General features: G+C 45.3%; 2 protein-coding genes across 2 annotated transcripts in view; both read left to right on the forward strand.

The window, feature by feature from the left end:
* RBM44 (RNA binding motif protein 44) overlaps nucleotides 1-11,176 on the forward strand; it is a 28,841-nt gene extending 17,665 nt beyond the window's left edge. The window contains exons 14-16 of the mRNA XM_070365435.1: nucleotides 5,811-5,956; nucleotides 6,092-6,236; nucleotides 10,387-11,176. Of these exons, the coding sequence (XP_070221536.1) occupies nucleotides 5,811-5,956; nucleotides 6,092-6,215 (270 nt within the window). The 3' untranslated portion in view covers nucleotides 6,216-6,236; nucleotides 10,387-11,176. The remainder of the gene's footprint in view (nucleotides 1-5,810; nucleotides 5,957-6,091; nucleotides 6,237-10,386) is intronic.
* Nucleotides 11,177-18,917: 7,741 nt separating this feature from the next.
* Nucleotides 18,918-24,693, forward strand: part of RAMP1 (receptor activity modifying protein 1) — a 41,333-nt gene continuing 35,557 nt past the window's right edge. Inside the window, exon 1 of the mRNA XM_070368597.1 lies at nucleotides 18,918-19,153. Coding sequence (XP_070224698.1) covers nucleotides 19,102-19,153 — 52 coding nt within the window. The 5' untranslated portion in view covers nucleotides 18,918-19,101. The remainder of the gene's footprint in view (nucleotides 19,154-24,693) is intronic.

Consider the following 24,693-nt stretch of genomic DNA (forward strand, 5'->3'; position numbering starts at 1 on the left):
AAATACAGTCATCTTTATTATGTGTGCTCTCCTCTTTACCTCGTTGAGGTTTTAAATGGCACATGGAAGGTGATGAAGTTGACTTACTCGTTCTTATCTCTGTACTGCTCAACAAAAGAGCTGGCATCCTATAGGCTTGTCATACGGTTTTTTTTTTTTCAATTTACATGCAGTAAAATTCACTCTCTCTGCTGTCTTTAGACATATGTACATAGGCATGTAACCAGCGCCACAACAAGGTATAGATCAGTTCCATCATTTCAAAACATTCTCTTGTGCTCTGCTGTTTCCTGTTTCTTTTAATATAATTTTACCTTTTATAGAATATCCTATGAATAGAATATTATATAGCCTTATTAGTCTGGCTTCTTTCACCTAGCTTAATGCATTTTATTACTGAGTTCTCAGAGGTTTTCATATTCTGAAGATAACTCTATCAGATAGATATGAAATTCTCAAATACTTTTCCCAGCCTGTACTTTGCATTCTTTTAATAGTGCATTCTCAGAGCAGGAGTTTTAAATGTTGACAAATTCCAATTATCAATTTTTTTAAAGTGTGTTTTTAGTGTTGTTTCTGCATTTCTACATAAACCTCTGCATAACCCATGGTCACAAAGATTTTGAGTTCATTTTTATATGATATGTGAGATATAAATTGAGGAGGCTTTTGGTTTGTGTTTTTGTTTTGTGTGTGGAATTGTTCTGGCATCATTGTTGAAAAGACTAGCCCGTCTCCACTGAATGATCTTTGTGCCTTCATCAAAAATCAATTGACCATATTTGTGTGGATCTATTTCTAGAGTGTTCTCCTATATCTCTTTCTCAAATTTTCCACCAGTACTACACATCTTGATTATTATAGCTTTCAGTGAGTCTTGAAATCAAGTAGAATTAATCCTCCAACTTTATTCTTTTCCAGAATTGTTTGGGCTATTCCACTTGTCTTTGCCCATAAATCTCATAATTCTGCTTGTCACCATCTCTTAAAAAATCCTGCTTGGATTTTTACTGGAGTTAGTTGGACTCTACAGATCAGAGAAAATCCCTTTTTAATAAATGGATGAAAGGAAAACATATTTGTTGAATAAATGAATTTACTTTTTTTTCCCTTGAAAGTAAGATAAAGGGATCTCTTCTCCCTGTGTCCGTATCCCATCCTTTCCGCTAATTCCTCGAGTTATCCCATTGTTTTTCTGTACCATTAGGGACTCTGTTCTACTCACAGGCCTTTCTCCACTTAGAGTTATGCACAGCTCTTCCTAATCCTGCCAACATTTCCACTTGACTTTTCATTCTTTTGACATGACCGTCCTTATTTGTTCTGTGTTTTTCCTGTCAGACCTCCCAAACAAGTAGTTATATCCAATGTCTGGGTTTCTTTAATTGTTCCTTTTCTTCATCCTAATAATCTGACTTCAGTCTCTTAAAATTTTATCTACAGTGCTCTTTCTATAGCCACTAGTGACATTATCATTGGTCTTTCTCCCTGTCTCCCTTCATTTTGACCATTTAGCCCATTTGATGTTGGTCATTCCTTTCTTGCAACTCTTTTCCTTTCATCTCAGTGACACTTGTGTTTAGGATGGGTTTTTGGTGCATAACTTGAATCCATAATAGGAAGGAAGGAAACAAACTACAGTTGGGCTATGGGGACTTGACCTGGAGCTTTGGGAGCTGTGGCTCCTCCCTGCCCCTCACCTGGTCTCTTGCCTCTAAATCCCTGTAAGTACCTTTCTTCTGCTTCTCTCTCTGCACACTGGCTTTCTCTGCTGCTCACGACTTCTCTCACCCTCCAGGAGGCTTTATTTTGCTTAATTCTGACTCTACAGTATTTTTCAGTTCAAGCTCATCTGTTCCAGTTGCACATTCTTTAGATAGGGAATCTGATCCAGCCTGGTTTTGGTGTTCATGGGTTCAGGCAGGAACAGCACTCTTGGTCCTGTCAGCAGAGGCAGCAGGCCATGGAGCTGGCAGAGGGAAGGTCATGTGTTGTAAACAGGGCACCGTGGGCTAGGCCAGGAGTCTGCTGTCCTCAAGTCTATGGACAGGGCAGCTCTTGTTGCATCTTTGTTAAATTGTACTCTTACTTTTCTAGCAGCTTCCTGTCACCTTTATTCTCAGATTCTTAACATTTTTTCATTATATTCATTCATTTATAAAATAGTTATTGTCTATAACAAGAGGTAGAGAGTGGTGATTAAGAAGAACAGATTCATAACCTGGCTTTACTACCTACTCATCAGGGGCTGGGCAAGTTACCACCCTCCGTGTCTGAATGTCCTTATTTTAAAATTGGGATAAGTGTTACTGCCTCACAAATGTTGTGAGCTTTCAGTGCGGTTCAGTTCAGTCGCTCAGTCGTGTCCAACTCTTTGCGACCCCATGAATCGCAGCACGCCAGGCCTCCCTGTCCATCACCAACTCCCGGAGTTCACTGAGACTCACGTCCTTTGAATTGGTGATGCCATCCAGCCATCTCATCCTCTGTCGTCCCCTTCTCCTCCTGCCCCCAATCCCTCCAAGCATCAGAGTCTTTTCCAATGAGTCAACTCTTCGCATCAGGTGGCCAAAGTATTGGAGTTTTAGCTTCAGCATCAGTCCTTCCAATGAACACCCAGGACCGATCTCCTTTAGAATGGACTGGTTGGATCTTCTTGCAAGGGACTCTCAAGAGTCTTCTCCAACACCACAGTTCAAAAGCATCAATTCTTTGGTGCTCAGCTTTCTTTCTAGTCCAACTCTCACATCCATACATGACTACTGGAAAAACCATAGCCTCAACTAGACGGACCTTTGTTGGCAAAGTAGCGTCTCTGCTTTTTAATATACTATCTGCCGCTGCTAAGTCACTTCAGTTGTGTCCGACTTTGTGCGACCCCATAGATGGCAGCCCACTAGGCTCCTCTGTCCCTGGGATTCTCCAGGCAAGAATACTGGAGTGGGTTGCCATTTCCTTCTCCAGTGCATGAAAGTGAAAAGTGAAAGTGAAGTTGCTCAGTCGTTCCCGACTCTTAGCAACCTCATGGACTGCAGCCTACCAGACTCTTCCGTCCATGGGATTTTCCAGGCAAGAGTACTGGAGTGGGTTGCCATTGCCTTCTCCGCCTATCTAGGTTGGCCATAATTTTGCTTCCAAGGAGTAAGCATCTTTTAATTTCATGGCTGCAGTCACTATCTGCAGTGATTTTGGAGCACAAAAAAATAAAGTCTGACACTGTTTCCACTGTTTACCCATCTATTTCCCATGAAGTGATGGGACCAGATGCCATGATCTTCATTTTCTGAATGTTGAGCTTTAAGCCAACTTTTTCACTCTCCTCTTTCACTTTCATCAAGAGGCTTTTGAGTTCCTCTTCACTTTCTGCCATTAAATGAGTTTAATACACAATACCTGTCGTGGAGCATGTACTCAGTCAATAAGGAAATGGCAACCCACTCCTGTATTCTTGCCTGGAGAATCCCATGGACAGAGGCTACAGTCCATGGGTTCACAAAGAGTCGGACACGACATTGAATAACACACAACAGCAACACACACTGTTATTTACTAGTAACTTGGCTTTCTTGGAAAACCCATTTTCTCTGTGGTTTCAACTGCTACCTAAACTATTATATCAGAAGTATTTATTTATCAAATAGTATACCAACTGTGTACACTATTGTAGGCAGTGGGAAAGTAGCAATGAACAAAACAGACAAAAATCTGCTGTTAAAGAGCTTAAGGTGATTCCCTGGTGCCTCAGACAGTAAAGTGTCTGCCTGCAATGCGAGAGACACAGGTTCAATCCCTGGGTCGGGAAGATCCCCTGGAGAAGGAAATGGCAACCTGCTCCAGTATTCTTGCCTGGAAAATCCCATGGACAGAGGAGCCTGGTAGGCTACAGTCCATGGGGTCACAAAGAGTCGGACAGGACTGATCAACTTCACTTAAAGAGCTTAAATCTAATGAAGGCGATAAGGCAGTAGGCAAATGTTTAAAATATATAACATTCTGATTTGGGAGATCTAATATTATATATTATCTTACCATGAATTTTCTTCTAGATATGAAAGTGTCAGCTCTTTCCTTGTTGAACTTTTATGGGATGTACAGTGGTTTCATACAATTTATAGCCTACTTGCATTGTTGTTGTTCAGTCACTAAGGTGTGTCTGACTCTGCAACCCATGAACTGCAGCATGCCAGGCTTCCCTGTCTTTCAGTATCTCCCTGAGTTTCGTCAAACTCATGTCCGTTGTGTCAGTGATGCCATCCAGGCATCTCATCCTCTGTTGCCCGCTTTTCATGCTCTCAATTTTTCCCAGCATCAGGGTCCTTTCCAGTGAATTGGTTCTATGCATCAAGTGGCCAAAGTATTGGAGCTTCAGCTTCAGCATCAGTCTTTCCAATGAATATTCAGGGTTGATTTCCTTTAGGATGGACTGATTGGATCTCCTTGCAGTCCAAGGGACTCTCAAGAGTCTTTTCTAGCACCACAGTTTGAAAGCGTCAGTTCTTCAGTTCTCAGCCTTCTTTATGATCCAGCTCTCACATCCATACATGACTACTGGAAAAACCATAGCTTTGACTATATGGACCTTTGTTGGCAAAATGTCTAGAATTGACAAAGCTATTCTTCCCAGGAGTAAACGTCTTTTAATTTCGTGGCTGCAGTCACCATCCACATTGGTTTTGGACCCAAGAAAATGAAATCTGACACTGTTTCCACATTTTCCCCATCTGTTTGCCGTGATGTAATAGGAACCAGATGCCATGATCTTAGTTTTTTGAATGTGGAGTTGTAAGCCAGCTTTTTCACTCTCTTTCACCCTTATCCAGAGGCTCTTTAGTTCTTCTTCACTTTTTGCATTAGGGTGGTATCATCTGCATATCTGAGGTTATTGATATTTCTCTGTGTAATCCTGATTCCAGCTTGTGATTCATCCAGCCCAACATTTTGCATGATGTACTCTGCATATAAGTTAAGGAGGGTGGCAGTATACAACCTTGACGTAGTCCTTTCCCAAGTTTGAACCCTTCTTGTTCCATGCCTGGTTCTCACTGTTGCTTCTTATCCTGCATACAGGTTTCTCAGGAGGCAGGTAAGGTGGTCTGGTATTCCCATCTCTTTAAGGATATTACACAGTTTGTTGTGATCCACACAGTCAAAGGCTTTAGCGTAGTCAGTGAAGCAGAAGTAGATGATATTTTGGATGGTTAATAGTAATTAACTGATCATTTTAGTTTTGTCTCTTCAGTTTAATTATAAGATATATAACTGATGGTTCTATTTTATAGCACTAGTTTCCCCCCTCGCCAGCATTTGCTGGGCATATAGGTTGTTCATTAAATGTTTAGTAAATAAGACATAGATTGTAAGATATGTATATATATAATTACCATGTAGACTAGCATTTCTCTGTCTGGTTGGGTAAAAGAATTAAGCCTTCATGCCCTAAGCCTAAGATATCCATTGTATGTAATGAATGAACCTCTCTCCTGTGCATCTAGAACTGGTTATGTCCTATCTTAGGGAAAATTGAGAAAATAGTTAACATTATTTTCTGAGTCCTGTGGATCAGATGAGCAATCCTTTTTGAGAAAGGCTAATTTCAACATAGCCCATATACTTGCCGTGTGTTTAGCATTTTTTAAAACAAGTTGCCCTGAATACATCTCAAGTAAATCTACTTGGTAGAAAAAAAAATTATCTCGAAGTAAATGTTTAGAAATTTTAATTTTACTATTTGTAACTTTTTAATTTAGAATAGGCTGAATTGCCTCCGTAATCATCACTGATTTAAATAAAACTTTAAAATGTTTATTTAGGGTGTAAAGAAGAATTGTAAACAGATTGAGTCTACTAAATTATTACCTGATACACCTATTCAATTCATACCTCCGAAAACATTGAACCTGCGTAGTTTTACCAAGATCATAAAGAGACTGGCTGAACTACATCCAGAAGTTAGCAGGTAATGACTACAGTTATATTTTAACTGGCTTTAAAAGTTTGTATAAAAATACAGTTCCTTTCAATAACTTAGCCATATTTAGAATGTGCTACTTTGGAAAAGACAAATGCTCATGTATGTTTTCCTTTGGCATAGAGATCACATTATAGATGCTCTTCAGGAAGTAAGAGTAAATCATAAAGGTTTTCTGAATGGCTTATCTATTAATACTATTGTGGAAATGACTTCCTCTGTTTTGGAAAACTCTGCTTCCAGTTAGGAATAAAAGAAGCAATAAGAGGTAAGTCAGTCATATCTTTCATATTTAAATAGTAAACATTTTAAGCTGTGGATTCCATTTCCTTTTCAAGTAAAAATTATATTGAAAATAATAATATTACAAAATCTAAAGCAAGCATACTGATTTGGTTCACTGTTAATGCAAAACTAGTTACCCCAAAATTAATTGACTTAAGCAACCTTTATCATCACCTAGTTTGCAGGTCAGAATTCAGGAATGGCATAGCTGGGTGTTTTTAGCTTAGTGACTCGTGATGTTGCATCAGGTTGCTGGCATGGGCTGTGGTCGTCAGGAGGCTTGACTAAGACTGGAGGACCGCTCCTGAGACGGCTTCTCCCCACAGCTGTTGGCAGGGGCCTCTATTTCTCACCACATAGGCCTTGCTGTAGGGCTGCTTGAGTGTCTTTACAGCATGGCATCTGGCTTCTTCAGAGCAAGAGCCATCAGAGAGAGAGCAAGATGGAAGCTGCAGTGTCTTTTGTGACCCACCCTCAGGAGTCATACTCCATCATTTCTACCACATTCTGTCAGATGCAAGTCACTGTGTGAATTCACACTCTTGAAGAAAGGTGTTTCAAAGAATTTGTGTATGTACTTTAAATTACCACATACAAACATAGAATCCCTGTTTACAAAATAATGGATGAGGCCTTGTTCCTATTTATAGCTGTCTGGGTGAGTAAAGCCAACTTTCCACAGCAAATAGTTAGAAAAGCTGAATAAATATAAAGACTATGCCTGCTTGAAGACACAAGAGAGCTATCAAGATAGTATGAATTACTGGGCCAGGTAAGAGAAAATTGGGGCTTCCCTGGTGGTTCAGTGGTAAAGAATTCGCCTGCCAATGCAGGAGGCATAGGTTCGATTCCTGGGTCAGGAAGATCCCTAGAGAAAGAAATGGCAACCCACTGTGGTATCCTGCAGTCCATGGGGTCAAAAAGAGTCAGACACAACTGAGTGACTGAACTATAACAGCATGTGATAGATGGTTTGCAAAAACAGCCACAATCATTCCCTTCCCCATAACCATGCCCCCTTTGCAGTGTGACTTGGAAGCTCCTCTGATCAAGAAGTGGAGTCTCTTTTCCCACTGCTTGAATCTAGACTGACCTTTTCAGTTGCTTGTGCCATTTCCAAGCCTAGCCCTCAAGAGACCTTGATCACTCTCTCTGCTCTCTCGGAAATTTACTGCAGCCACATAGGGACACCCAGGATGCCTGCTAGAGGACAAGAGACTATAGTCACCCCACAGCATCCATGGGAGATTGGTTCCAGGAACCCCCACAGATACCAAAATTAGAGGTCACCCAAATCTCTTATATAAAATAGCATTATTCAGTCATCAAGTCATGTCCAGCTCTTTGTGACCCCATGGACTGCAGCATGCTAGGCCTCCCTGTCCCTCATGTCCATTGAATCAGTGATGCCATCCAAACATTTCGTCCCCCATTGCCCTCTTCTCCTCCTGCTTTTAATTTTTCCAAGCATCGCACTCTTTTCCAGTGAGTCGGCTGTTCACATCAGTGGCCAAGGTATTGGAGCTTCAACTTTAGCATCAGTCCTTCCATTGAGTATTCGGGGTTGATTTCCTTTAGGATTGACTGGTTTGCTCTCCTTGCTTTCCAAGGGACACACATATAACCTACACACATCCTCCTGTATACTTTAGATCATCACTAGATTATTTCTAATATGTAATACAATTGTAAATAACTATGAATAGTTGTAAATACAATATAAATGCTGTAAATAGTTGCCAGAGCACAGTAGATTTCAAGTTTTGCTTTTAGGAGCCTCCTGGAATTTTTTTTCAAGTATTTTCAGTCCGTTGTTGGTCGAATCTGCAAGTGCAGAACTCGAAGATATGCAGGGCCAGCTGTACATGGAGGCTGGCCGAGGCATTCCATCCTACATCCATTTTCCCCAGAACACGGGACAGAACCTAGCACAGATCAGCAGATCACCTACCAACCTGGCCGCTGTCCACAGATGCATGAGTGAACCCAAGCAAGGGAAGCCGAATCACCCAGAGGAGTCTAGCCCATTGCTAACTGCAGAATCAGAGGCTAAACAGATGCTCACTGTTTTAAGCTACTAAGCTGTGAAAGTTATTTGTTGCACAGCAAAAGCTAATTAATTCAGATGTATTATGTTCAAGGAGACAGAAAACAAGGTTAAGAATTTTAGTGTAGAACTGGAAATATTTTAAAGGAAATTCCATTAATGAAAAACAGAATAACTTAGATGAATAATTCAATTAATAAGTTCTACAACATATTAGACAATTGGAAAGGTCAGAAAAATTACGGAATGAAGCACAGAGATAAAGGGGTGAAAAACCCAAAAGAGAAGAAACAAAGATATACCAAGAAAACCTTTAATAATTTGTGCAACTGGAATTTTAACCAAAAAATAAAAAGGGAGGAAATAGAACAGATACAATATTTGAAAAAAATTTAAATGATAAAACATATCAGAAATTTCGTAAAACTTTCAAATGCCAAGCAGGAAAAATAGAGAGACCTCAGTGCATTAGAAAAACTGCCTGAATGTGACCACTGTGCAAAGCTGCTGAAAGTCAGTCAAACCATTTAATGAGCCTCAAAGCTTTATGAATAAGGGGATAAGCAAGAGAAATAAAAGCGCGGTACACACCTGCACCCAGACACCCACACACAGGAAAACTGAAAAACAAAAACGCTGTAAAGCAGCTAGAGGGGAAAAAGTACAACAATCAAACTGACATCTGATTTTCAACAGAAGCTGTCAATACCAACCTAGGATTCTGTACTCACAAAAAGAGCCTTCAAGAGTAAATGTGAAATAAATTTATTTTTACTCAATTAAAAGCTAAGACAATTTGTTACTTAGAAGACCCATTGTAGTAAAGAAAATACTAGAGTGTTTTCTAGAAAGAAGGAAACATTTCAGATGAAAGGTCAGAGATGCAGACAAATTGAAGAATAAAATGTACAGATCAACTAATACTATATAAAACAAGAATAATGGTATTTTATAGGGTCTAATAATTAATGTATGACAATAATCGCATGTAAGTTGAGAGAGAATTAAGTACTGCAGCTGTTCTAAGCACCTTGTAACTTGGGAAGAGAGTAAAGTGTACTGTGTTGGCGGTCCCTAGCAACACCCCCAAGAGCGAGAAGTAAAATCTAAGAATAGAGGAGAAGCCTCACACTGTTGGATTTGGCAGTGATTTCTTGGATATGACACCAAAAACACAGACAAGAAAAGATAGACAACCTGCATCAGAATGTAAACCTTTGGTGCATCACCATCAGCGGTGAAGAGGCACCCTGCAGAACCGGGGGGAGTGTCTGTACATCGTTTCTCTGACAAGGACTCACATCCAAAACATAATAAAGAACGCCTGCAACTCCACAGCAGCCCAGTTTAAAAGCGCACAAAGGATTTGAATAGACTTCCTCTGTAGAGGATATGCAAATGGTCAATGAGGGTATGAAAATAGGCTCATTATCACTAATCATTGGGGAAATGCAACCAAAACCACATGGGGTATTCACTGCACACCCATTAGAATGACTGTTATCCTCCTGCCAAAACCAGAAGATAACAAGTGTTGGTGAGGATGTGGAGAAATTGGAATCTTTGTGCATTGCTGATGGGAGTGTAAAATAGTGCAGCCATTGTGGAAAATGGTATGACCATTCCTCCAAATATTAAAATAGAATTATATGATCCAGTATTCCACGTCTCAGTATTTACTGAGTTTAGTGATATGCCTAGTAGGGGGTAGAAATTAATGGCAAGTATGAAAAGTGAAAGTGTTAGTTGCTCAGTTGTGTCCCACTCTTTGTGACCCCATGGACTGTAGCCCACCAGGCTTCTCTGTCCATGGAATTCTCCAGGCAGGAAGACTGGAGTGGGTTGCCATTCTCTTCTCTGGAGGATCTTCCTGACCCAGGGATCGAACCCAGGTCTCCTGCCTTGCCAGTGGATTCTTTAACGCCTGAGCCACCAGGCAGGCATATATAAGCATATAAGTACGATAAATGAGTTAACTAACAATGATTGATTTAGTAATAGAGTGTACTGATAACTATGTACTTTTACGGAATTTTGGATTTAGTGTAACATTTTATTGTTGGTTTCTTCTTTTCTTGACCTCTAGAATTTCCTTGGAAAGCATGACTTCCTTTCTACAGAGAATGTTCTCCGGCACTTACAAAAAAATTGTGATAACAGCAAAACAATATAGTTAAATAGGCTCGATAAATGGGGTTAGCTGTTTGTAATATTCTACTTTATATAGCCATCTCTTAAAATCTAGCAACTGTTGTTTCGACAATATAAAGATCTCTATATAAATTAAAAGATACTTTTTAATGTTTATAGACTTTGTATTTCAAACTTGTCACTTAGAGACTTGAAGCTGCATGTTTTGGAGCAGAGACAAAAATGGTGTCAATTTCAAAAATCTGTGTTAAGTCAGTTTTAAAAATATTGACCAATAGAAAGTATGATTTTATATGTGAAAAATATAATTTACCTGAAGTTTAGTTTCAGTTTTCAGTTATCTTAAGACTTTTATATTGGGCCATAGCATAACAGATAAACTGGATCTACAGATACATATTTTGTAATGTTTTTAAGTTTCCAAAATAATTACTGTTGTGATGCATTAATAGGTTTAGATGTATGTTCCCTGTTTTCACTAGGAACAGTGAACCCATGTGTGCTCTGGTAAACTGTTTCCTTAAATGTGAAATGGTCCCTGTATTGATTATGTTCATTTTGTAAGAAGTTCTATTAGGTTAGAGTGTATATTGGAACACTTTTCAAGACCTATTCTTTGGCTTTATCTGATAACATAAATTACTTTAATTGCTTACTTTTAAAGGTAACATATTGTTTAAAGTTAGAGTCTTATTAATAGTAAGATGAACACTTAAATATGCATTTTCTTCAAATGTTTAAAATGTTTATAGCATTCAATATGTAGCTGGTATTGCTTGATTAAAAGTTACCTATTTAACATTTACATTTGGTGTATTATATTTAATAAAGGTAGAATCTGAAAGGTTGTTGTTGAATCACACGAATACACCGGGATTCTTGGCCCCCGGAAGAGAAGAATTCAATCCAGGGCCAGAGACGAGGCTTAATCGCTCAGAGTTTTTGTGTAATAAAGTTTTATTAAAGTATAAAGGAGATAGAGAAAGCTTCTGACGTAGGCATCAGAAGGGGGCAGAAAGAGTACCCCCCTGCTAGTCTTCAGCTGGATATTATATAGTCACTAGCAGTCTGTTAATGAAAGAAAGGAATGTCTTAAAATTCAGAATGGCACCAGGCCCCTCACCCGTAAGATGCATTTTGGGATAATCTTGGCACCAAATGGCTTATCCTGGGCCATAAAATGATTAACTTGAATCTTGAAGAAGGGCAGACCACCATACAAATAGTTTCATTTACATAGATTAGGGGAACAATATCTGAGTATAACATACTGGTTTGTCAAGTAGGTTCTGGGCCAAGAGGCAGAACCGACTTGGAGACAGAGTTTGGGGTAAAGGCATAGTACATTAGCATAGCTTAAGACGGACATTGCCATAAGAAAAAGGCATTGGTTATCTCTAGGCTCGAGAATAGCTAACTTCAGGCGAAACCAGGTGTCATTATGGCAACACAGTATTTTAAGAGAAACCTCCCTTAAATTTGTATAGAGAAGGAAAAAATATTGCTAGTTTGTTTCCTCCTGCCGCTTAAGAGAGATAAAAATGTCTGACACTTGCAGGCTATTTCCTCCATTTGGAGACCCCTCTCTCCTTGGGGACCCCTAGATTTCCTATCAACCTGCCTAGGAAATGACTCTCTCAAATCTATAGTAAACTTTAATACTTTCTGCATGTTTGATGGCATTCCAAGTGTAAATTAACCTACCAGTGTTTATATGAAATATACATGGACAGTAAGACTACAAATCAAACTATTGGGTTTCAAATTTTTTCTCTTCATGGAATTTTTGGGTTTATTTCATATATTTATCTCGTTATTACCAGATCCACTCCAAATGTTTACCAGAAATTGAGTTCCAGGATGTAGAAAGTAATAATGATTTAAAAGGACACTATTAACTGAAACTTGAGAATCATCAGGTTAGTGAGTGATTCTTTCCTTTGGGCCGTACATCAAGTTAGCAGAATCCTAGAATTACGCAAATTGCTTCCTATAATGATTATTTATATTAAAAGGCTACATTCAAAGTAACCTTTTTAAATACGATTGAAACCTGGATCAGTCATTATTTTTAACATACTAGTGGCAGTGAGGAGTGTACGCATGTGCTTGTGTGCTCAGTCGTGTCTGACTGTTTGCAGGCCACCCGGCTCCTCTCTGTCCGTGGAATGTTTGCCTCTAGTCATTTGTTTCTAAAAGGATTTAATGAAGTGGAATTCCCTTTTAAAAAACATACAGACCAAATTAATGAATTCATTTTGGGGGAAATATAGAAAGGATCACTTGAAATTCTAACTTTGAGATTTTTTTGGAATAAAGATATCCTCTTCAAAATGTAAAGGAAAGATCAGGCAACTTTTAGATCAACAGGTTTTTAACAATGACCATGTAAATTGATCCCTGTTATTAAACTTCCCAAGTAAAATATAGAAACTAGAATAATTCATGAATCTTTAGTCCTACAAGTGAAAAAGCAATATTTATTTTCTAAGATCTCTAATTTGATATTGGTTAATTATACAAAGTTGTTAGAGAATTTAAAAGACTGGTCAGATTATCCAAGTTTCTAAATATCTTCAGCAAAGTTTCAGACAATTTCAATATGATTAATTGTTGCTCAGAATCATTTTTTATTTCATACTGTATTACTGGGACACCAAAGAACACTTTAACTATATCAGCTACGATATACAGATAGTTATGTTTAGAGATAACCAGAGATCTAGAATATTGTAAAATACCCTGAGACTGTCCCCAAAAAAGTGGGACTAAAAATTCTAAATTGGCTCTGCCGAATGCCAGTGTTAATTTTGGTCAAAAGAGATAATATGTGTAACTGAGAAGCTCAATATTTCAGGTAGTTTCTTAAAAAAAAGTTCTTCAGCCAGAGTTCTGTATATGTTGACTTAACTTCTTTTTCATTATTGATCAGTTACTTATTACAAAGTATCTATCTGGCATAATAGTAAAATGTTTAATACTGTTAGCTCTTGTGGTCAGTAAAGTAATGGCCCTCCAAACTGACCAGTCTTCATGCCCAAACCTGTGAGTATGTCACATGGCAAAAGGGAATTAAGGTTACAGAAGCAAGTAAGATTGCTAATCAGCTGACCTTTAGATGGGGAGAGGATCCTGGATTATCTGGGCGGGCAGAAGAGAGAACCAGAGAAATGGCATCTGAAGAAGGGCTCCACCACTGTTACTGGCTTTGAAGATGGAGGAAGGTGGCTAGGAGCCAAGGGATTGCAAGTGGCTTCTGGAAGTTGGAAAGGGCTGGTCCACTAGAGCCACCAGCAGGAATGGTACCTGCGGACATCTTAATTTTAGCCTGGTGAAACCCATCTCCAACTTCTGACTTCTAGAAGTATAAGAAAATAGATCTGTATTGTTTAAGCCACCAAACTTGTGGTAGTGTGTGACATCAGCAATAGAAAACTAATACAGCTATAAGGGTTATCTCTCAAGAGCTGCTGGGAACAATATGAGATTCCTGCCTGAATTTTGATTCTTGGGGACAAAGCAGTTATGAGCTGTGAGTATTAAATAACCCCCTAGCTTTATTGTTCAGTTGCTAAGTCATGTCTGCCTATTTGCAACCCCATGGACTGCAGCACCCCAGATTTCCCTGTGCTTCACTATCTCTTGGAGTTTGCTCAAACTCGTGTCCATTGAGTCAGTGATGCATCAAACCATCTCATCCTCTGTCACCACTTTCGCCTCCTGCCCTCAGCTTTCCCACCATCAGGGTCTTTTCCAGTGAGTCGGCTCTACACATCAGGTGGCCAAAGGATTGGAACTTCATCTTCAGCATCAGTCCTTCCAGTGAATATTCAGGATTGATTTCCTTTAGGATGGACTGGTTTGATCTCCTTGCAGTCCAAGGAGTTCTTAGTGGTCTTCTCCAACACCACAGTTCAAAAGCATCTTTTCTTCAGTGCTCAGCCTTTATGGTTCACCTCTCACATCCATACATGACTACTGGAAAAACCATAGCTTTGACTAGCTAGCTACTGCTTAGCTACTAGTGTTTATATAGAACTTAGATCTTAAGGTGGCTCAGATGGTAAAGAATCTGCCTGCAATGTGGGAGACCTGGGTTTGTTCCCTGGGTCCAGAGGATCCCCTGGAGAAGGGAATGGCTACATACTCCCAATATTCTTCCTGGAGAATTCCATGGATAGAGGAGCCTGGTGGGCTATAGTTCATGCGGTCGCAAAGAATTGAACACGATTGAGTGACTAACGCTAACACTTTAGATCTTAATACTTAGGGTTGATAGTAATAGCCCCCTGACACATGAGAGAATGTCGTTAATATGTATATTATGGACATTGATTGTTTAAAATGGCTTTGCTTTTCCTGCCAGCAAGCTGAGAGCCAAACTCCTGCATCACTTTTCCTGCCAGGAAGCTGAGAGCCAAACTCCTGCATCACTTGTAATTGTACTGTTAAAGAAGGCAGGCTCTGAAGCCAGATTCCCTTGATGCAGGTTCCTGGCCGAGCTTGTCAGCTGTGTTTAACCTTGGACAAGTTAGGTAACAGCCCTGGGCCTCAGTTGTCTGGTGTGTCAGGTGAAGATGGACGCACCTGCCCTCACAGGGATGGCACAGAGCGCTTGCCTCAGTACTTGTCACAGTGGACGAGCCTTTCACGCTTTGCTGCTGCTGGAAGGGCCTCTGCAAGCAGTGTGCACTGGTGCGTCTTTCTGTGCAGCGACTGCCCGGACTCTCTTGTGCTGTCCTGCTGCTTTGCTTTCATTCTAGTTTCTTATCTTCTTTCTCTCTTCTATAAATGCCTATACCCTGCCTCTAAATTTCTTAGAATGAAGCAGGCCATAAGTTAGTATGTTACTCAGGGGGCAGTGGATTGCAAATGATAGAAATACTACTCAAACTAGCCAAAGCACACAAAAAAGTAAAATTTAACTCCCGTAATTGACACCTCCAGAAAAGAACTCAGATATAACTGGATCAAGAGCCTTCTGCTTTCTTCCCGTTTTCTCATCTTTTCTCTCATCCCTCCCTTCTTCCCCCACCCCTCCACCTCCACACATACACACTCCTGAGTAAGCAGGAATGGTTACAGTGCTCACTGAGAACTTGTAGGAAATAGGCACACAGCAGTGCTCAGGTTTGAATGCCGAAACAAGCTGAGTGCTCCCAAGACGCCGCTGGTTATGGCTCATGTTTGTCTGACAGTTGTGCTGTGTGAGCAAACCACAGAGCGGAGGTGTTACTGCTTACAAGTGCGTCTTTGGAACCACTCATTCGTTACTGATAAGGACTGAAGCATCGCCTCTGAACTGCTACCCTGGGAGTGGGGACTCCAGCAAAACTTTCCCCATTGTGTCAGCAGATGACTGAAAAGCTGTCTGTAGAGCATGGGATGTTCTTTCCTTCCGTGCTCACTAGCGTTGCTCCATCCCTGTCTGGTTCGCATTGTTTCCCATGAGAACCTTGCTGTCGCCGTTCTCTCTGCTCCTCTGTATATAACATAGTTTTCCTCCCGTCGTTTTAATAGAGGTTTTCTCTTTATTACTGGTTGTAAGCAATTTCATCCTGGTGTGCCTTGATGTATTTTTCTTCATTCTTGTCCTTGGGGTTTGTTGATATTCTTGAATTTATAGATTTATCAAAACTTTTACACAGTACTTCACATATTTGACTGACTGAACTCCAGCTCCACATACATTAAGCCACTTGAAGTTGTCTCATGGCTCTTTGCTGTTTTGTTCTTAAGTCTTTGTTCTGAGATGTAGTAGTTACTTAAGAGTTTATTAGATCTAGTCAATTCTTGCTTTGAAGCTTTGTCAGGTGGCCCCAGGGCAGCCTTTATAGTTTTGTTTTGTTTTGTTTTTTTCTGACTCCAAAGGCAGTAATTCTCACTACTCTTCTGCTTATCTCAAGGTTTTTCACTATGGTTGGTGGAGCTGGAGCTTTTCAGGCCCCGCGTGAGCTCTGAGAGATTGTTCCAACCTGCTCCTGGCCAGGGCTTTGTTTTTCTGCCTCAGATACCGTCCTTACACGCATACTCTGATCAGTATTCAGCTGCCGCTTTCTCTGTGCAGCTCTCTCCTCTCCGGTACTCTGGCACCCTGCTAGCGCCAGCTGCCTTGGCTCCCCAGCCTCCCAACCCTGGGAGCCCCCAGACTGTGTCTGGAAACTGCAGGCCGTGAGCAGTCATACGGCTCACCTCACTTGTTTCCCTGCTCTCAGGGCCTTTGTCTCGTGGTCCAGGGTGACAACTATTCCTTGATCTGTTTTGTCCAGCGTTTTAGTTTAAGCAGGGCAGGTGCATCCAGTCCCTGTTACTTCATCATGGATGGAAGCTGAAGTCTTCTTTTAACTTTGAATTTTTTGTCATGTTGACCTGTCTAGATTGTGTCTTTAGCCCTGCTGTGCATGCGGTAAAGCATTTGGCCATCTTCTCAACTCTACCATTGCTTAACCTAACATTCATGTAGATGGAGGTGCCCAGGGAGAGGACTGTCCATGCTGCCAGCAAGAAATACGGCTGGGGCAAACCTGGCAACTCTTATGATATCATAGGTATAAAGACATTAGAGTTTGTCCCACTTCCATACCTCTGCCAAAGGGAAAACCCATAATAATTGCTGGGGGGTCTCTTACCCAGACCCAAGGTGCAGATAAAACCATTAGGGGAGAAAGTGCCATGGTGGGTACACCCCCAACTATGGCATTCCCAAGAGAATTGTGAGCTTCCTGAGTCCACAGATTTGAGAAGTACACTCTGTCTTGTCAGGTACATGTATCTGTCAGGGTGGGCAGTGTGAGAAAATGGAGAGGAGAAAAGGCAAGAGGGCTTCCCACCCAGACCCTGCCAGCCCCAACAGTGGAAGGAGAGGGTCCCCGTGCCTCGGGGAATGAAAGAGCCCAGCCATAAGCAGGTGCAGAGAGGCCCACAAGCCATGGGGGAAAGGGTGAGTGGAGGGCGAGTCTGAGAGAGCAGAGATCCTGCGCTTCACGGGGAGGGGCTGGGACCTCACACCCCACCCCACCCCACCCCCACACACACACAGTTGTGCCTTGGCCAGTGGGCTCTTCACTCTGGCCTGCAGCCTCCTCATACACTCACCCGCCCAGCCCTCAAGGCTTCTCACACTGCAGCTGAGCCAGCTGCATCAGGCCCAGGCCTGTGGTTCCTGTGTTACTGAGATTTTTGCAGGCGCCTCACTGGATTACCAACTGAAGGGCAGAACACCTGCCTTGTTTACCCAGCATCTGTCTCTTAAATGAATAAAGAGAGGGAGGCCAGGCCACGCGCTGGGGTGTATCTTCCTACCGTTGGGGAAGAGGGGCTTAGCTTGAGCAAGCGCGTGCTCCCCCACCATGGGACCCCGGCCCCTCGGGCTCCAGGCTACAGGCACGCAGGTCCTCAGTGCCTCCTGCCCGCCTGGCTGTCAGCTGCTGCTGTTCGCAGAGCTGTCGGCAGAGGGATGTGTTGAGTCGGTCCACACGGACTGACCACGGAATTCTGCACCAGGCACTCTGCTAGGCGTCAGCAGCTTCGGTCACAAAGGTGTGATTGCTGCTCCTCCCAAAGGCAGTGGTTGATTCCTTAGCATGAGCATAAATGTACTCAATTGTTGAGAGTTCTCAGAATAGGCTGTTACAAGCAGAAACCTCTGCAGAGTGAAGCACAGCCACCAGCAGAGCTCAGAGAGCCCAGGTCAGCTTAGCCAGGCTGGGCTGATGCCTCCCAGGTCAGACCTAAGCATGCAGGTTACCTGCACTTGCCCAGATTCCCAGGGCTCTCATGTGTCCCCCCACCCCAGGGAGCCCTTCTCTTTCTACAAGTTCAGTCAGAAAGAGGCCCTCCCAGCTGCCTCTGCCTTTCGCCCCCCATGTCAGGCAAGAAGTGCACAAGGGCCACCTTTCTGTACCCCCAGGAGCCTCTTCCCTCTAGCCCAGGACCTACACCTACCTTCCAGGCACCTCCTCCCGTGCACCCGCACCCACCACTCCCGTCATTCCAGCTCCATTCCAGCTCCTCGCTGGACCTGTGGGTCCTTTTTTTGGTTATTCTGAATGTGTCCAAGCGCCAGGGCTGTTTTTGTCCTCTCAGGAACCCCAGTGCCTGCACCTTGGGCGAGGCGGATGGGCGAGGGTGGCCTTGGTCTTCTACAAAGTAGACCCCCGAGGTAGAGCGGTTGTAACCCACAGAGCGAAGGAGAGAGGGTACCCGGGTTGGCATCGAGAGGCCCTGTTTAGAAGAGCCTCCCCAGTTAACAAGTGGCAAACACTTCAGGAGCACCCGAGCCTCGGTCGAGGTCGTCGCCGGAGTGTGCGGTCCCCCGGGCAGGGTCCTACTGACACTGCGCGGCTCCCTCCTCTCGGGCGAAGCCTTCCCCATCCGGCCCCGCGCTCTCCTCGCTGGTGCAGCGTCTGCCCCCGCACCCCGGCCGGCAGGTGCTGGCCAGCCCGGCTCGCCTGCTGCGGGCCTTCCCTGCGGGGTTCCGGCGCGGCCCCCATCCCCGCGCGGGCCACCCCTCCACCCGCCGCGGGCCGCAGTGGGCCGGGCCCCGCGGCAGCCGCCTCCCGCCCGCTCCGCTGCCGCCCCGCCCCGGTGCGGCGGGCTCAGTCCTCGGCGGGGCGCGCGGCGGGCGGCTGGACTCGGCTCGGCTGCGGCCATGGCCCCGGGCCTGCGCGGCCTCCGGTGCCGCGGCCTCTGGCTGCTCCTGGGTGAGTAGGCGGGGGTCCCGGCTCCGGCTCAGGACGGGCCGCGGGCGGGGGGCGCCTCCCTCCGGGGAAGGGGCGGCTTCGGAGGCCTCGCGGGGGTGCGGGGCGCGGGCACTCAGGTTCCGGAGGAAACCGTGACCGACCTCATGGCACCTTGGCCCCCGGCTCCAGGCTGCGGGCAGTTTCGGGTTCCAGAATCAGAACCACGTACCATTTACCTAGAAAACTGGCTAAAACTGAAAATCTGACACATTCACAGCCAACAGTTGCTGGTTTGTAGATAAGCCTCCTTTGCAGAAATGAGGCCAACCATTCTCTTCGGGGCATTTCCACAGTGGGTGTGTGTGTGTGTGCGTATTGACTTGCCATTCTGTGTGTGTTGACTTGCCTGTGTGTGTGTGTATGTAGGTGTGTGTTGACTTGCCTGTGTGTGTGTGTGTGTGTGTTGATTTGCCACTCTGTGTGGGTGTGTGTTGACTTGCCAATCTGTGTGTGTATGTAGGTGTGTGTTGACTTGCCAGTGTGTGTGTGTGTGTGTGTGTGTGGCTAGCAGCAGTCCAGAGAGGGGCTCTTGGGGAGGTGGCAGAACACGCCTGGCTCTCTGTTCTGAGACCATGGTGGCAGGAGCCTGCAGCTGACTCAGCAAAATTTAGCAGAAATTGTCATCTTCAGTTCCCTCTTCCCACTGTTTTCATAAAATGCTAAGCAACCTTCCTGAACTGCCTCAGCTATTGGATTCATTTCATGTATTTAGTTACCATTTAATAAAAACCGAATCAGTCATGTAAAGTGGAGGAATCCAGTGGCCCAGGGAGGCCCCACAGTTCTTCCTGGTAGCTGTGTCCTGGCTGCCAAGCAGTGATGCTGCCCTTGGGGAAGGGGTCCCCACATTGCCGTGCAGCTGCTCAAGAGGCAGCCAGGGGTTGCGGGGCTTGTCTGGGAGGCGGGAAGCTGTCACTCCAAGCTTCCAGTTCCCACACCTCGCCAAGGAGTGTTGGAGCTGCCCAAAACCCTTAGCATCTACTTCAACAGAACGTACTCTGAAAGCTGATCCTGCCACTTAAGTATTTTTGCTGAAGGTATATGAAAAGCAGAATCTTATAATAATATTCTCTTCTTTTGCATTAGGATCTGTGGGTTTGACCTGGAATGTACTGTTTTAGTTTCTTAAGAAATGAGCATTTCTCTTTCAGCAAGGTAGAGAGCTGGGCTGAGCCCAGCTTATTTAAGCATAAATAAACAAATTCTCTTTCCTACCATCCAGAAGCTGCACCCTCTAAAGCTTATGTAAATAAAACACTTTATCGTGATCACATATTAAAGACCTTCCTTGTTTACCAAGAAAATAATACATGTTCTGGTGGAAGGTCAAAGTCTTGGAACCCTAACATTCTGAGAGGTCTGGCTAATGTTATATCATGGAAGAACAAACACAGCTTTATGAGGTTATCAGTTAATTAGTGTCATTGGAGCCGAGCTGTAGTCAGAAGAATTAGGAGAGCACACGTTTTTCTTTCCAAGGGGTAGTGTGAGCTAGAGCCCCTTGGTGATGAAGATTTTGCTACCCAGAATAGCAAGGTGGAATTTCTTATTTTTCATCCGTCAGAAAAGAGGGACATTTCCAGAGGAGCCAGAGTCCGTGCATCATGACTTCGTTGTAAGCTCCCGTCACTACCCGCCCACCTTCACTGGGCAGTGCTGGCCGGCGTTGGCCTGTTTGAACTCCTCTGTCGTCTGTCCTGGGAAACACGCACCTCCCCTCGCGTGCTGGGGGAGGGGGTACTTCTTGCAAGGCTGCTGTGTCCCTGGGTCGGGAAGACCCCCTGGAGAAGGGAATGGCCACCTACCCCACTATCTGTGCCTGGAGAATCCCGTGGACAGGGGAGCCTGCGGACGACAGTCCACGGGGTCGCAGAGAGTCAGACACAGTGACTGACACTGTGTTTATTGAAATATGTGACTTTATATAAATACAAGGGTAGCTGTTTGGAACCGACCAGGACATCACAGGAAATGCAGTCCACATGACTGCTTCAGATTGTCATGCTGCTTTAGTCCGGAGGCGGCTCTAATCCTGGAGTCATCTGAAAGGTTCTTTTTTTTGCTCATCGACTCAGTGTGTCTGTTCACCCTGTGTGTGTAGTGGCAGGGAGACGTTTCTGGGTATCCGTCTTCCTTCTACAGCTGCGTGCCCGGCAGTGTGCATATCGTTAGGCGAGGGCTGTTGAGAGATGTTTATGCCCACATCAGAAGTGGCGGTAACCACACGTCAAGGAAGGGTTTTAGGTGAAATCCTTACTCAGGGCAAATAGCTAGCTGGGGAAAGCCGGTTCCTCCTGCTTTCCCCCAGGATGAAGCAATCCCATAGCTTCTCCTCACTTAGAAACAGCGCCTGGCAGAGTGTGTGATGGCGGCGCCCTGTGTGACCTGAATTCCAGGAAGATGCTGAGCCATCAGCAGGGCAGCCCCTCGGGCTTGGTGGCCTTCAGGCCCAGAGCCTGTCTTTCCCGAGGGCCGCCTGGCACGGAGGGCTCCCCGCTCCTAGGGCCCTGGCCCAGGCCTGCCTGCCGGGACGGTCTCGGGGAGGGACCCGGGACCCAGGCCCAACTCTCCGTTTAGTCCTCTCAGCTGGACATGGGGGCCGTGCGGCCAGGTCCCATCCCAGGAGCCGCAGGGGCCCCGGGGAGGGGACAGCAGGGCACCTCTCCAAGACAGACGCACTGACAGACAGACCTGAGTGAGCCCCAAGAGATGAACATTTCCAGCCCATGACCCCGTCACATTTGAGTCTGACGTGTGCCCAGCAGGGTGGTGGGCCTGGTGCGTGGCAGATACACGGTGGGCTCTGAGAAGGGCACACGCTGGCAGGTGGGGGAGCTGTGAGATCCCTGCCTGAGAACCTCTCGTTCTGCCAGGGACTCAGGAGACCTGAGGAGGAGACCGGGAACCTGGGGAGGGGCCGGGGGAGGGGCAGAATCCCCACCAGCCCTGGGTGCCCCCCCACCCGCCTGCCCCTGCTCTTCAGCATCCTCCTGGCACGTGGAGACCACAGGACGCTGCTGGGGCTCTGCCCTGTCCCCCCAGCCTCCTCCCACCACCCCCATGGTGCGCCCACAGGGATGTCCTGGGCACTAGCCCTCCCCCGCTCCAGGATGGATGACCTTGGGGCTGGATAACGTTTCTAGAGAACACGTCTGTTCTTGGCCAGGAGGGTTATGTCAACACAGCAGCGGGAGGAAGCTCCCAGGCTAAACAAGAGCTTATTCTTGGTGACATAATGATGGTATTGTTGTTCATGGAGAAAAACAAAAAAATTTCCCTAAGATTGTTTTATGTTAGTATTTTCTTTGACATCGAAAGACATCACTGCAGTGATCATTTAAAACACAGATTCTGAGCAGTTTCACTAAAGCAGGGTCCATGGCCAAGTCTCAGCAGGGGAGCAGGGGACCCGGGCGTCTCATCACAGCCCGGCCGCTCTTATTTCTTGCTCACTAGACCTCCCAGTGTCCCTGTCACATTTGTCCTGATCCCACCCCCCTCCCGGGTGGAGTTCTCCGGTGAATTCTGTGGGACCAGGGACCAGAGGCCGCCCCCTGCACCTACCTGGGCAGCACCCACCTGTGTGTGCTTCCAGGGCTCTGTACCCCCATACCCGAGAAGCTCACCAGCAAGGGTTCTCCTGAGCCAGGCCTCACCTGGGAGGATCAAAGACAGCAGTTTACCCGGCAAATGACCGAATGACAATGCCTGTCTCACTGTCACACGCTCCAGTCCACCGTCGACTGGAACAAAAGCAGTCCATGAATCAGATAGCAGACTTGAGAGCTGGACCATAAAGAAGCCCGAGCAGTGAAGAATGGATGCTTTCGAACTGTGGTGTTGGAGAAGACTCTTTCGAGTCCCTTGGACTGCAAGGAGATCCAACCAGTCCATCCTAAAGGAGATCAGTGCTGGGTGTTCATTGGAAGGACTGATGCTGAAGCTGAAGCTTCAGTCTTTGGCCACCTGATACGAAGAGACAGCTCAGTGGAAAAGACCCTGATGCTGGGAAAGATTTAAGGCAGGAGGAGAAGGGGATGACAGAGGATGAGATGGTTGGATGGTATCACCGACTCGATGAACATGAGTTTGAGCAAGCTCCAAGAGATGGTAAAGGACAGGGAGGCCTGGCATGCTACAGTCCACGGGTCGCAAAGAGTTGGACATGAATGAAGGACTGAACAACAGCAATAGCAAACCTCATGTTTTGGGGGAAGAGGCCTGAAAGGCAAAGGCGAGGCGAGGTGACAGAGGCTGGCCCTTCTGCGTGAGGCATTATTGCCTCGGGCAGGTTCCAGGGTCCATTTGTGCAGACAGATGCTGTGGTCCGGGTAGATGGACAGATGAGGGAGGCACTCCCTCCTGCTGGTGACTCCCCCGGCTCCTAACACTAGGGCCACATGGGGCCAGGCCTGCCAGGGCTTTCGAGAAGCCGGAACAGACCTGGAGCGCTAAGAGAGCCGTCCCTGCATGGGAGTGAGGAGTCTCCCAGCTGATCTGCTGAGGTGGGCTGCTGAGTATGGAGGAGGCACAGGCTCCCAGGTCCCCATCCCCTCCTGCGGTTGGCTGTTGAAGGGTTCCTGGTAGCAGTTAGAAGATGGCGCGATGCACAGTCGGAGAGGGCTCTCTGCTGGGCAGGGTGGAGGAGGTGATGGTTCACTGGGCCTTGAGGGTTGAGTAGGAGTTTTCACTTGTCACACAGAGTTGTTGTTGTTGTTGTTGTTGTTTTTCATTTTGTCTTTTGGGTTCTTCTTTTCCTTTTCCAGAGTAGACGGAGAAAGGCTGAAGGTAACACGTTCAAACCAAGTGCTGTTTACGTCATCCTCTGGGGCATTTAGTGACTGGCCAGGCAGGTAGCTTCCTGGGCATTTGGCTCCTGAGTGGCTGTAACCAGGGGAGTCCTGGGAGTGGGTGGTTCCCAGTGTGCTGGCCCCAGCTGGGAGAGCAGAAGGTGATTCGGCTGGAGCGCACAGAGCAAGGCTTTCCTGCGGCTGTTAGGAGAAGGTCTGGGCAGAATAGAGGTGGCGCTTTGGAAACCCCATTCCTTAACCTGCAGAAGATAGGGAAGAGCGGAGGCAGCGTGAAAATCAGCTGTGAATCACAGCACTTGGCTCGCCGCTCTCAACATTCCCTCAGATTTACTGATTTTAATTGAGGAGTGACTTCCCTCGTGGCTCAGCCAGTTACGGAGTCTGCCTGCAATGCAGAGACTCGGGTTTGATCCCTGGGTCGGGAAGATCCCCTGGACAAGGGAATGGCTACCCACTCCAGTACTCTTGCCTGGAGAATTCCATGGACAGAGAAGCCTGACAGGCTACAGTTCATGGGGTTGCAAAGAGTTGGACACGACTGAGCAACTTCTTCAATTCAACTGAGTAATTGGCATAGAATAAACACTGCATTTCAAGTGTGTGACTTAGAAGGTCCTGGGACATGTATGCACCCATGTGGACTCAAGACTGTGCGCGTGGGTACCCACCACCTCCAAAGTGTGCCTCTGT

This window comes from Bos mutus, chromosome 3 (genome assembly GCF_027580195.1).
Source record: "Bos mutus isolate GX-2022 chromosome 3, NWIPB_WYAK_1.1, whole genome shotgun sequence".
NCBI classification, from domain to species: Eukaryota; Metazoa; Chordata; class Mammalia; order Artiodactyla; family Bovidae; genus Bos; species Bos mutus.